The sequence below is a fragment of the Carcharhinus amblyrhynchos genome, chromosome 29, assembly GCF_965287045.1.
Source record: "Carcharhinus amblyrhynchos chromosome 29, sCarAmb.v2.hapA, whole genome shotgun sequence".
Classification (NCBI taxonomy): domain Eukaryota; kingdom Metazoa; phylum Chordata; class Chondrichthyes; order Carcharhiniformes; family Carcharhinidae; genus Carcharhinus; species Carcharhinus amblyrhynchos.
The window spans coordinates 34,057,668-34,072,225 of NC_137352.1; the positions used below are offsets into that span (position 1 = coordinate 34,057,668).

Consider the following 14,558-nt stretch of genomic DNA (forward strand, 5'->3'; position numbering starts at 1 on the left):
CAAGCACGGGGAGAATGCGCAAACTCCCACAGACACCGGCCCAAATCCATGTGTCTGCACAGCAAACAGTGATAGTCACTGAGCTGTCGTCTTGCTCAGTATCTGGTCCAGTTTAAGCACACACTAACAACATGAAGCACTAGGCCAATCTCGAACAACCAAGAGCAGCCCCAGTACGACCCATAACGTGTATGCCCCTCGTTGGACAACAAGGTGGACCGACTTAAAACCTGTGAATGAAAAGAGAAAAACATTATTATCATAACTTCATCTGCTACCCACCTCCACCCACCAACACAGCTGCGTCCTTCTGAAATTCTACACTGTCCTTCTCACAGCTTATAAAACTTCCAAGCTTGTGTCATCCACAAACATTGAAATTGTACCTTTCATACCAAGATCTAGATCGTTAACAAATATCAGGAAAAGTAAGGATCCCAATAGCAACTCTTGGGGAAGTTCACTACAAAACCTTCCTCCTGCCCAAACATACCCAATGACCATCACTCACCGCTTCCTATTATTCCGCTTCCTATTATTCAGCAAGTTTTGTATCCACATTTCTATTGTCCTTTTTATTCCATCATCTATAACTCTTCTCATGTGTCTGTTGTGTGCCTGTTGTGCGATCTGAAAGTCCGTGTACACCACATTAATAGCATTACCCTCATCAATTTTCCTTGCTCCTTTCTCAAAGAACTCCAGCGCGTTAGATGGACACTTTCTCCTTTAGATTTCCACGCTGGCTCTTCCTAATCAACCCACAGTTTTCCGACTGCCTGCTAATCCTGTCCTGAGTAATTGTTTCTAGAAGCTTGCCCACTCCTGCTGTTACACTGACTGCTCTGTAATCTCTGGCCGATCCACACAACCTTCTCTGAACAGAAGTGTAATGTTTGTGATTCCCCGGAGTTGTGGAACCTCCCCTGTGTCTGGGGAAGATTATATCCAGCACCTCTGCATTCTCACTTCCTTCAATATCCCTGAAATTGTAGTTTTACTTCCTGGGTCCAAATATTTATGTAAACAGGGTACACAATATATAGTATACACAGTGTGTACACAATACTGTACACGGTACCCTCAGTAACCAATCTATGTGAAATATCACTTCTCATCTCTGCCATTCTGTGTAACTTGCCTTAATCCCCAGCCAGTGAAAGTCTAGAATGTTCCCCTGAATCTCGATTCCAGACTCTCACACACTCCAGGCATAAAAAAACCCCTTTTTTTCCTCTTTGTTTAAACTCCCAGCAACACCGACAGAATTCCATCTGCACCAACTCGTTCCATTAACCGTGATCCCACAGAATCCATCCTTCCATCTCCTGACCCGGGACAGAGGTCAGAGGTCATGGCCAGGGTGTAGGAGGAAGGTTCTGGCTGTTCCAGAGATATTACAGCAATTTCTCACAGCGAGGACAAAAGATCCACATTTAAACCTTACCCAACCTGTCGGGTTAAAGTCACAGATCCAGAATGGAAAGCATTGTTTCCATTGCTGGCTGTTCACATTCAATCCGGAATAGCTGGGATCAGGGATTTAGATCAAGGGTTAATGAATTGGAAGGAAGGTGGTCACAGTTTTACCCAACACGTAGAGTTTGTGTTACAGAGATCAGTGTGTGTCTGATTGGCAGGTCACTGATGGAGCTTCTCTTTCTGCAGGTTTCCTCTTTTATTTCCATGTCCAGAACAGGCCCCCCCTGGACCAGCACATCCACTCCCTCCTGCTCACCGCTATCTTTGGAGGATCTTTAATCATACTGCTGGAGGTGTTCCTGCGGGATAACATCATCCTCGAGCTGTTCCGGGCCAGTCTGGCAATCCTACAGGGAACCTGGTTCTGGCAGGTCAGTATCTCCCCCTCCCCCTCCCCCCAATCCTCCTCCCCTCCCCTCCCCATCCCCTCCCCCTCCCCTCCCCTCCCCACCCCATCCCCTCCCCATCCCCTCCCCCTCCCCATCCCCTCCCCCTCCCCACCCCATCCCCCTCCTCCTCCCCCCCAATCCTCCTCCTCTCCCCGTCCCCTCCCCACCCCATCCCCACCCCATCCCCCTCCTCATTCCCCTCCCCCTCCCCGTCCCCTCCCCTCCCCTCCCCTCGCCATCCCCTCCTCATCCCCCCTCCCCACCCCATCCCCTCCCCTCCCCCCCCACCCCATCCCCTCCCCTCGCCATCCCCTCCTCATCCCCCCTCCCCCACCCCATCCCCTCCCCCTCCCCACCCCATCCCCTCCCCACCCCCTCCCCACCCCCTCCCCATCGCCCCCCCCCCTCCCCCTCTCTGACTCTGGGAGCTGGCTGCCACCCACACGCTGGGATTAAACGGGGGTCACACCGCCCCCCCCCCCCCCCCACTGTGCAGGCAACAGAGACCCGGCAGTGAGTTTGTCCCAGAGTGGGTGGGATAGGAGAGAGGATGGACTGATCGCCTCACAATTCCTTCCGGATTTAAAGGGTGTTTCCTGAAGGAACAAGTGAGGGAGCGAGGGGAGGAGAGGGAGGGAGCGAGGGAAGGAGAGGGAGGGAGGGAGGGAGTGCAGGAGGAAGCAAGGGAGGAGTGAGGGAGGGAGCAAGGCAGGAGCAAAGGAAGGAGGGAGGGAGAGAGGGAGGGAGAGAGGGGGAGGGAGGGGAAGGGAGGGAGAAGGGGTGAAAGGGGCAGTGAGTGAGGGACAGATGGAGCAAGGGAGGAAGGAGGGAGTGTGGGGGGAGTGAGAGACTGAGGGACTAAGGGAGTGAGGGAGTGAGGGAGCCAGGGAGGGAATGATGGAAGGGGGAGGGAGTGAAGAAGGGAGCCAAGGAGGGAGTAAGGGAAAGAGACAGTTTGGGAGTGAGTGAGAGAGGGAGAGGGGAAGGGAAAGGGGGAGGGAGAGAGGGAGGGGGAGGGAGAGAAGGGGAGGGGGTGAGGGGGAGGGGGAGGGGGCGAGGGGGAGGGAGGAGGGAGGGAGAGAGGGAGGAGTCTCTATCTTGAAGCCCCCTCCCTCTCAGGGATATTTTTATTAAGACACGGTCTGAGTGACCCAGTGACCGGTGAGAGGGAGTTGCTGAGGATAAAGCCCAGAATCGGCAAAGGATCCAAAGCTCCAACTCACAGAGTTGCCCCTCGTTCTGTCACGTGGAGGCAACAGGCCCAGAGTAACAGCAGCTGAAAAAACTCAATAAACCTGACAATAAACCTCAACAGAGCAATAAATATCTCCAACTGGGCTACCCCCCCCCCTCCACCCTCCACCCCTCCCCGACCCTCCACCCCTCTCCACCCCCTCCCCCACCCTCCACCCCCTCCCCCCCACCCCCTACCCCCCACCACCCCCTCCCCACCCACCACCCCCTCCACCCCCTCCCCTCCCCCACCCTCCACCCCCTCCCCCTCCCTCCACCTCCTCCCCACCCTCCACCCCTCTCCACCCCCTCCCCCACCCTCCACCCCCTCCCCTCCCCACCCTCCACCCCTCTCCACCCCCCTCCCCCACCCTCCACCCCCTCCCCCTCCCTCCACCTCCTCCCCACCCTCCACCCCTCTCCACCCCCCTCCCCCACCCTCCACCCCTCTCCACCCCCCCTCCCCCACCCTCCACCCCCTTCCCCACCCTCACCCCCTCCCCCATTCTGCACCCCCTCACCCTCCTCCTCCTCCTCCACCCCCCACCCTCCTCCCCAACCTCCTCCAGCCCCCATTCACCCCCCCCGCCCAGTCACCCATCTGGAGAAGTGGCCCTGGGACAGAAGCACAAATCCTTCAGCCCACCCACACCCCAGTCACTCAGTTCCGGAGGGAATGACCCAGCCCTAAGTTTCTGGGTGCAAGTGAAGTTTCAGGTGGCACGGTGGGTTCATGCTGCTGCCTCACGGCGCCAGGGACCCGGGTACAATTCCAGCCCGGGATCACTGTCTAGCCGGAGTCTGTACATCCTCCCCGTGTCTGCATGGGTTTCCTCTGGGTGCTCCAGTTTCCTCCCACAGTCAGAAAGACAAGCTGGTGGGGTGCATTGGCCGTGCGAAATCCTCCCTCAGTGGACCTGAACAGGTGCTGGAGTGTGGGGATTTTCACAGTAACTTCATTGCCGTGTAACACTAATAAAAAGTTTAACAGTAAGTCAAGTTTTAATGTCTGTTCTCTTTCAGATTGGTTTTGTCTTGTACCCTCCCAATGGTGGACCCGTGTGGAATGAAACTGATCATGGAAATATCATGTTTATTACAATGTGCTTCTGCTGGCATTTTGCAATCGCCCTGACGATCCTGGCTCTCAGTTACACACTGATGTACTGGTGAGTTCGATCCGACACGCGCACTGAGATACGGGGCTTCACCAGATTAACACACGTTCTGCTCCCTGTGTCCCTGAGTCAGAATGTTAAACATTACAGCGGACAGGTCTATACATTCAAACACCTTTGGGAAGTTTTTATTGTCTCTTGGAAGGGGATTAATGGTGCAGATGCTTTTTGCTGCTTCCCATAGAAACATAGAAGATAGGAGCAGGAGGAGGCCATTCGGCCCGATGAACCTGCTCTGCTGATCATCACAATCATGGCTGTTTGTCCAATTCAATAGCCTAATCCTGCTTTCTCCCCAAAACCTTTCATCCCATTCTCCCCAAGCCACCTTTCAAATACATTCAATGTTTTGGCATCAGCTACTTCCTGTGGGAATGAATTCCACAGGCTCACCACTCTCTGGGTGAAGAAATGTCTCCTCATCTCCATCCTAAATGGTCTATCCCGAATCCTCAGACTGTGACCCCTGGTTCTGGACTCCCCCCCCTCCCCGTCAGGAACATCTCCCCGTATTTACCTGTTTAGTCCTGTTAGAATTTTATAAATCTCTCTGAGATCCCCCCCTTCATTTGTCTGAACTCCAGCGAGAACAGTCCTAACCCAGTCAATCTCTCCTCCATACATCAGTCTGGACCATCCCCAGAATCAGCCTGGTAAACTTTCGCTGCACTCCCTTGAGCAAGAACATCCTTCCTCAGAAAAGGAGACCAAAACTGCAGATAATATTCCAGGTGTAGCCTCACCAAGGCCCCTGTATAATTGTAACACATCCCTGCTCCTGTACTTGAAACCTGTCACAATGAAGTCCAACACACCATTTGCTGCCTTTGCCGCCTTCTGCACCTGCATGTTTACCTTCAGTAACTGGTGCACAAGGACACCCAGATCCCTCTCCACACTCCCCTCTCCCAATTTATAGCCATTCAGGTAGTCATCTGCATTCTTGTTTTTGGTTCCAAAATGAATAACCTTACATTTATTCAAATTATACTGGATCTGCCATTGATTTGCCCACTCACCCAACCTGTCCAGATCATGCTGAAAAGCCAGCCAATATGAAAAACACCCATTAATTTCCTCGTTGCCAACTAGTTTTCTATCCATCTCAATGCACTTCCTCCAATCCCAGGCTCTTTAATTTTGCACGATAATCTATTCTGTGAACTTTGTCAAACGCTTTCTGAAAGTCCAAATATATCACATTAACTGGCTCCCTCCTTGTCAACTCTACTAGTTACATCTTCAAAGAATTCCAACAGATTTGTCAAACATGATTTCCCCTTCATAAATCCATGCTGACTCTGTCTGATCCAGCTATTGCTTTCTAAATGCTCTGCTATAAAATCCTTGATAATGGATTCGAGAATTTTCCCCACCACCAATGTTAGGCTTCCTGGTCTATAATTCCCTGTTTTCCCTCCACCTCCCTTTTTGAATATTGCAGTGACTTTAGCCTACCCTCCAATCTGCAGGGACTATTCCAGAGTCTATAGAATCCTGGAAGATAAATGAACTGGGTCCATTCTGGGTCCAGTACGAACTGGGTCGTTAGTGTACGCTTAAACTGGACCAACTGATGGGCAACATGACAGCACAGTGACTATCACTGTTTGCTGTGCAGATACAGGGACCCGGGTCGGATCTCCAATTTGGGTCGGTGTCTGTGGGAGTTTGCACATTCTCCCTCTGCTTGCGTGGGTTTTCTCCGGGTGCTCCGGTTTCCTCCCACACCCCAAAAACGTGCTTTTAGGCTGATTGGTGTTAACAAAGTGTCCCTAAATTGGATCTCCCTTAATCTGGCGCACATATAATTCTCTAAATTTGCACCCCTTTATTGTGGAGTTAGCGATTATTTTTGATGAGAATATGGAACGATGGATCTTCTATGCTGAGCAGTTTGATTATTTTGCACAGGCAAACAAAACAACAGAACATTTTGGGGTGTCTCCACTCCTGATGGGGGGAAAAGCTTTTAATCTCCTCAAAAGTTTAGTGCAGCTGAAGAAGCTGGGTACAGAAACATACGGACAAATCACAGATATTTCACAAGCACATTTTTAGCCTAAACCTTTATGAGTTGCAAAGCACTTCAGATCCCACAAAAGAAATCAAGAAGAGGGAGAGTTAATTACACAATTTGTGGCTGTGTTAAAAAGACTTGCAGAATATTGAGTTTGGTGATGTGCTAAATGATACAGTTTGGGACAGATTGGTCTGCAAACTGAGGCAATATGGAAATGTTTGCAAACCAAGTGTACCCTCACTCTGTAGCGGACGCACAATAACTGGGTTTCTGTTCTCAATTACACAAAATATCGGCTGACTTGATAGCGAAGAGTTTGGAAACTTCTCACCAATGTGTGAAGTCAGGGTATTCAGCTGAAGAATGTTGGTGTAAGGAGGGAATATGCAGCAGCTGCTGAGTTATGGGAACTCCAGGATCCCGCTCCAGCTTCCCTGAGGTTTTGAGTGATTTCGCTCATATTGTACGTAAAGCTTCACAGAACTCGGAGGCTTATAATGTTAAATATTAACCATTTATTGCTAACACATAATTATTTAAATATGTACGGTATCACGCAGACTTGGAGCTAACTCCATGCTTACCTTAAACAAGTCTCTAAATCACGTCTGCTCCATGTCCTAACATGTGTGTGCAGGTCTCTTGTCATGTGACTCTAGGTTGTCCAGCCCCACATTGAGTTAACTCGCCAACTTTAAGGGCGTTCAAATCGTCAGTGGACAGGCATATGGATAACATTGGAATAGTTTAGGTTAGAGGGTCATTAGATTGGTTCCACTGGTCGGCGCAACATCGAGGGTTGAAGGGCCTGTACTGCGCTGGAATGTTCTATGTTCTATGTATATTAACCTTTGCTATTCCACCCATCCCGATATCTCTCTCTCTGCTGTGTTGCAGGCTCGTCCATCTAAAGTTGAAAAGGTCGGGTGCAATGGAGCTGGGGCAGTTGAAGAGCAGGGAGAGGAACTCACAGATCCATCTGCTGCACAGCTCTGAGGAGGACTGAATAGCGAGAGAGGAGAAACTCTCAGACTTTCCTTAATCAATGCCGAGAAGCTGATGATTTTGGCTGAAATCTTTTTAACTGTAAACTTTATCACTTTTTTTTTGCAAAATTTCTTAATGTTGTGGGGAGGGAGTGGGAATGAGCGGAAGGGATAATCTAGCAGTGGCAATGCCTACAGGGAACTGATGTGTAGGAACAGCACAGAACTTGGACCTCTGATGGCTGTATCACAGTAACATTCTGGGTGAAATAGACACCCACTGTTAAAAAGCAGCCAGGTGACCGTCTGAATCTCAAGCTTCATTCCATAAGGTCAGACCTTGTGGTGGTTCCATCCCTGGTCAATAGACCCATGACCACTTTCCTTTCTGAATAAATATTGTCACCTTTTAATTCAAAATTTGCTAAGCTCTATATGAAGGCCAACATTACACAAGGGGACGTAGCTTTAAATTGAGGGGTGGTAATTATAGGACGGATGTCAGAGGTAGATTCTTTACTCAGAGGGTAGTAAGGGTGTGGAATGCCCTGCCTGCAGCAGTTGTGGACTCGCCAACTTTAAGGGCGTTCAAATGGTCAGTGGATAGGCATATGGATAACATTGGAATAGTTTAGGTTAGAGGGTCATTAGATTGGTTCCACTGGTCGGCGCAACATCGAGGGCCAAAGGGCCTGTACTGCGCTGGAATGTTCTATGTTCTATTACCTTTCACTGGACAGGTACAGAAGCAAGGATGCTTTCAGAAGGATTTGATTTGTCCTATCTTTGTTTCAGTTCAAACACTTTAATGATGTTTAATTTATTTTAGTGGTTCTGTACTTTTTGAACTCCAGTGTTATGTTAAGCTGTCACCCTTATGTTTTTTCAGTACTTTCAGAATCCAGCTGGAAATGGGCAGAATTCTTATTGTTTTCAAATAACTGCCCTAACTCCTGACAAATGGCAAAAGTGAACTCCAGTAATAATCAGAAACAGTGTTCCAATTTTTCACCTTTCTCCACTCCCCTACAGTAAGAAGTCTCACAACACCAGATTAAAGCCCAACAGGTTTATTTGGAATCACGAGCTTTCGGAGCACTGCTCCTTCATCAGGTGAGTGAGGGTCTCCACGCCCCACCTTCCTGGCCTGAAACTGCAGCATTTATAATTTTCATCCTTCTAAATATTTCTATTAGGAATCACCACTAGATGGTGAAGAACTGGACCGACCCAAAAAAACCCCCAATTGCAAGGTGTAGACTCCTTCACTGGGGTCACTTTCTCATCAGTGAAATCTACAAGACGGGATCCAGTTACACTGCACACAGCTTTCAGGAAAACCAACATCAAAACTTGTCTATCTAAAGGTATTTTTAGTAGGAGTAATAATCCCATTTGGTAAAACAAATGCTACCAATATCCACGAGACTACTCTGTAAAATTATCATCTTTATTGTTAAAAATGGACAAGATTTTATCCCAAACTAAACATAATTCACACCAGAGCAATTTCTAACCTGCTGACAAACCAGGAGAGTCTTGTTATCTGTAAACTAGATGCTAAAGACCCCACCTGGAGCTGCACAAATCATTTCGAAAGGAGAATTCCAGTCACCAGAAATGCTGAGACTCCAAGGGCAGAAGCAGTTGTTTGTGACGAATCTCCAGTGTGGCACTGCCCCAACCTTCACCTCAAACACAATGGGTTTCAACCTGGCCTCTCACAGGCCCAGCCAAAACCACACTGTCATATGACTGAAACTTCAGCTATCGGAATTCCTTCAATAAAATTGCTGTTGAATCTCATCTGGAGTCCCCTGAAAACCAACAAGACCGCAGGCAGCAGCCTTTGTTTACCTATTACCATCAAACAGGTGACAGCAGCTCTGTCCAGGTAAAATCACCACCTCCTCATCCACACCAAATATTCGAATGTTGGGAATGAGGTCCTCAAGATTAATTCTCTCTTTGTGGAAATCCTCATTGCTGGAAAAGCAGATCAGATTATCCGAGGAAACACTCGATTTTTGGGTTTTGATTCTGGATTTAGACTCACATAAAACTGTAGCTAGTATGTTATCGTGCTCTGGGCGTACACTCCTTCCTTTCCCTGATCTCTCCGTTAATTAGCGAATGTCCAACAGGCAGATGTTGTGAAACATCTTCCTGCATTTTCTGTGTTTGTAAAATAAACCGGTGCTGTTATTTTATCATCTCGAGTTTGCTGTGTAAGTGATTCACCGGGAATGGAACATTTCAAACAGCAGAATTAGGGGAAATAGGCCGTGCACCAAATTCCCAGTGTCCACACTGACCTCCCAGTGACCGCACTGACCTCCCAGTGACCGCACTGACCTCCCAGTGACCGCACTGACCTCCCAGTGTCCGCACTGACCTCCCAGTGACCGCACTGACCTCCCAGGGTCCGCACTGGCCTCCCAGGGACCGCAGTTAATTGCTGAAGGGTCGGTCTTGCTGTTTTCCTCTCTCGTTGTGTTTGCAGAACCAGGAAATTTCCCAATTGTCCACACACACCTCAGGAATGGCCCTGAATGGCGAGACCTTTGCTTGGACATGGGGTGTGGCTGCCGGGTAGGGTGGGTGGGAGATGGGAGCCTGGCTCACTGTCCCTGACTGTAAATTAGAGAAAGTCACAATGCCGAGTGCTGACGCTGGTTGTTTAAGATGCCTGTCTGAGGAGGTCTGTGTGCGGACACTGGGAGGTCGATACGACACTATTGTCCCAGTTGTTATTAAACATTGGGTATTCCAGACCTCATCCTGCAGACCCACATACCAACCTCTGCTCCCCATCCAATAAACCCCCATGGGCAGACTTCAGGAGCCACGCTGAGACTAATGGAATAATGCAAGTATATACTGCACGTTACACTACATTAAAAAAATCATAAAAGCCTATTCAACCCATTTAAATCCCTTCAAATACTTCATCCCTCATAAAAACATTTATATCCAGTACCTCACATCAAAAAGAGCAAATCCTTTAAGAACCTCTTGGAGTTATCAAACCCACTCCCACTGCCCCCTTCCCCCAACACCACGACACGGATAACCACAGATTGTGGAAACAATCAAACAGAATAGCTCTTTAGGAAACACTGATTTAAGCCAGAAACACAGATTTTTAACTCACACACAGGCAGGTTAAAAGGCAGGTTAGAAGTTAAAACGCAGGTTACTGAAATAACTTGACAGTTCCACAAAGCTTATCCATACTCTACTCTAAAAAGGTTTAACTCTAACTGTGGATTAAGGCCCCCTTTCCATGGAGTCTCTTTGAACTCAACACTATGTTCAAATGGCCCTGCTGAGTTTATGCCCCTCACAGGAATATCAGTGGCTCTTGGGGACAGGACTTCAGAATCTGGATTCTGGAAACACTGTGGAATTTTCACTGTTCTGTGAAAATCCACGTCCCAGTGATCCCACAACCCTGATCATCGAGCCCTGTACAAGAGTGGCACTAGCTTTCTTCTCTCTATTTCTTAAAAGATGCATTTACTGATGTTGACATTGTTTGCGATTGTCATGCAAGGTGTAAAACGATGTGTTAAATGTAAACTGACTTGTTGATAAATGTCTATAAAGAAAGCCGGGCTGGAGACTGTGTCCTGGTATGAACTGGTTTAAAATGAATGTCATCTGATGTGGCCAGAATCACGGTGTCCTTAAAGTACTGGATGAAATTTTCAAGAAATAATTTACTCACACTTATCTTGCAGATTCACTTGCTGATGGATTTATACAAGTATACTTTAAAGATGCCTAACTCCTAGCTTTAAAAAGTTTTAGTAATGTAGTGGTTTGATAATTCCAAGAATCAAAGTCATACAGAATGGAAGAGGCCCTTTGGCCCATCGAGTCTGCACCAACAAAACTACACTGAGGCTCATGTCCTCACAACACCAGGTTAAAGTCCAACTGGTTTGTTTGGTAGCAAAAGCCACCAGCTTTTGGAGCGCTGCTCCTTCATCAGGAATCTCACTAACTATCCCGGCTGGAGACAATACACATCTCTTTAACCTGTGCTTAACCTTCTCTCTACTCTCATTGTCTGTACCTTTAAGACTTGATTCCCTGTAAAGACTCGCATTCCAACCATTATTTTGTAAATTGAGTTTGTGTCTGAATGTGCCTGTTTGTAAACAGAACTCACACTTACCTGATGAAGGAGCAGTGCTCTGAAAGCTAGTGGCTTGTGCTACCATATTAACCTGGCGTTGTGAGACTTCTTACTGTGCTTACCGCAGTCCAACACATATCATCTCCATATCAGACTCCCCTATCGCTACCTTTGCTGATTCTATAGTCAAGGAGGGTTTGACTCTTTAACAGTTTTGTGCTGGAATTCCTTTGTAAGTGAAACGTGTTGTGCCTGAGGGAGATTGTGAAAGGAGTTGTCTGACTGGTCTGACAAGTAGGACCAGTTCAGCTCCTGTTCTGGGTGCTCAGCTCACTCATGTCAGCGGCTGGATCTTATCCCACACTCGGTTGGGAAGCAGAGGTTCCTTACTGTCATACACCCCCTCCACTAACAGCCTGGAATATCAACCAGGGTCATCAGCACTCCAGGCTCTGACCCAATCCTCAGTTAGATTCAATTTTCTGAAGCATGTGAAAAACACACAAAAGAGAAAACAGGAACGAGAAACCAAATACAAGGAAACAAGAGAGTGACAAATAGAAACCTTATAGAAATCAGTAACAGGACAGTGCAGAAATAGGTGTTAACAACTCACTAATCACTCAGGTGGCCTTGGACCTTTACACAAATGGTGGCACAATGGTGAGCCCTCCTGCCTCTCAATGCTATGGATCCAGGTTCAATTCCCAGCTTGGGTCACTGCCTATGTGAAGTTTACACATTCTTCCCGTGTCTGCGTGGGTTTCCTCCAAGTACTCCAGTTCCCTCCCACAGTCTGAAAGATGTGCTGTTTAGGGTGCATTGGCTGTGCTAAATTCTCCTTCAGTGTACCCGAACAGGCACCAGAGTGCGGCGGCTAGGGGATTTTCACAGTAATTTCATTGCAGTGTTAATGTAAGGCTACCTGTGATACTAATAAGTAAATGTTGAACTGTAGTACAAAGCCAAAAAAAAATTGATTACAGGATCAACTGAGGATTCAGTGAGTGAAAAACTGCTCTGTGTGAACTGAGGGACAGTGTCTGAGAGACTAACATCTCGAGTTAGTAACATGACACAGAAATACAATTGTAAGAAAGAAGGCACCTTGCATTTTCTTCTAGAACCACCCTCTGTAAGGCTGGGTTAGGAAGGCTGGATTCACAGCAGCAGCTAAAGGAAGGTTCACTCCTAACATAATACTGCCCTGAGCACCCTGGAAGCAGGAAGGAACATTACAAAAATCAGAGGGAAACTAGCACCAACTCCCAGTGTAAGGTCACTGAAGGGTCAACAGAGAACCTTGGCAGGAGTGGGGAACACACTTTCAAATAAACCTTTTAAAAAATTATTTCTGGGATAAGAGCACTCTGGCAAAGCCAGATTTATTACCCGTCCCTCATTACCCATGAACTGTTAACAGTATTTGTGGTGTCAGTACACCCACCGTGCTGATAGGGAGGACATTCCAGGAGGCAAACCACTGAGAAAGAGCAGCATCAGCATTGGGAAATGGAAACCACAGAGAGAAGACTGCAGGGGAGTAGTTTGGGATTGATACAGAGCTATGGGGCGATAATGGGGCAGTGTGATTAATTTGATACAAGCTGTGGCGGGCAAATGGGGCAGTGGGATTGTTTGGGATTGATGCAGAATTCGATTCGCTCCATGTGATATCAGAAATGGCTGAAGTTATTGGATACTGCACTGGGCCCCGACAATATTCTGACTGTAGGACTCAAAATGTGTGTTCCAGAACTTGCCGCACCCCTGGCCAAACTGTGCCAGTTCAGCTACAACACTGGCATCTACCCAACAACGTGGAAAATTCTCCAGGTCGGTCCTGTAGACAAGAAACAAGACAAATCCAACCTGGCTAATTACTGCCCCTTAGGTCTACTCTCGATCATCAGTGAAGTGATTGAAGCAGTATTGACAGTGCTACCAAGCAGCATCTGCTCAGCAATAACCTGCTCAATGATTATCAGTTTGGGTTCTAGAACATAGAACATTACAGCACAGTACAGGCCCTTCAGCCCTCAATGTTGTGCTATGTCCAAACCCAAGATCAAGCTATCCCCTCCCTATGATTCTGGTGTGCTCCATGTGCCTATCCAATTATCGCTTGAAAGTTCCTAAAGTGTCCGACTCCACTATCACAGCAGGCAGTGTATTCCACACCCCAACCAGTCTCTGAATAAAGAATCTACCTCGGACATCCCTCCTATATCTCCCACCATGAACCTTATAGTTATGCCCCCTAGTAACAGCTACATCCACCCGAGGAAATAGTCTATGCACATCCACTGTATCTCCCTCATCATCTTATAAACTTCTATTAAGTCGCCTCTCATTCACCTCCGCCCCTCAACCTTTCCTCATAAGTCCTACCCTCCAAAACTGGCAGCATCCTGGTAAATCTCCTCTGCACTCTCTCCAATGCTTCCACAACCTTCTCATAGGGGGGTGACCAAAACTGCACACAATATTCCAAGTGTGGTCTCACCAAGGTCCTGTATAATTGCAGCATAGCCCCACAATTCTTAAACTCAAACCCCCTGTTAATAAACGCTAACACACTATGAGCCTTCTTCATGGCTCTATCCACTTGAGTGGCACCTTCAGAGATCTGTGGATATGAACCCCAAGATCCACATTCCTCAGAACCCTGCAATCTGCATTCAAGTTTGTCCTACCAAAATGAATCACCTCACACTTATCAGGGTTAAACTCCATCCGCCACTTTTCGGCCCAGATCTGCATCCTATCAATGTCTCTTTGCAGCCTATAAGAGCCCTCCATCTCATCCACTACTCCACCAATCTTGGTGTCATCAGCAAATTTACTAACCCACCCTTCAGCCCCAGGGGCATGCGCGCGCGGGTGCAGAAAGATGCGCGCGCGCGCACACACACACACTCACCTGTAATCAGGAATTGGAGCCCATCTGATAGGCTCTGAAACTGACTGCAGGATAGCCATTTCATACCAGAGATTGGTGAACCTGGTACAGACTGGCATATGATTGGGGATCTTCAGGTATGGATAACAAAGTCAGTCTTCATTAGACACATACAGTCCCGTTAGTCAGAAAGGATTCCTGGGAGAACACATACACGACTC

General features: G+C 47.9%; 1 protein-coding gene across 1 annotated transcript in view; it reads left to right on the forward strand.

Annotated features, from left to right (window-relative positions):
- The window catches only part of tmem45b (transmembrane protein 45B), a 14,953-nt gene extending 6,476 nt beyond the window's left edge, over window positions 1-8,477 (forward strand). Inside the window, exons 3-5 of the mRNA XM_080214758.1 lie at window positions 1,669-1,853; window positions 4,128-4,273; window positions 7,203-8,477. Coding sequence (XP_080070884.1) covers window positions 1,669-1,853; window positions 4,128-4,273; window positions 7,203-7,311 — 440 coding nt within the window. The 3' untranslated portion in view covers window positions 7,312-8,477. The remainder of the gene's footprint in view (window positions 1-1,668; window positions 1,854-4,127; window positions 4,274-7,202) is intronic.
- Window positions 8,478-14,558: the final 6,081 nt, after the last annotated feature.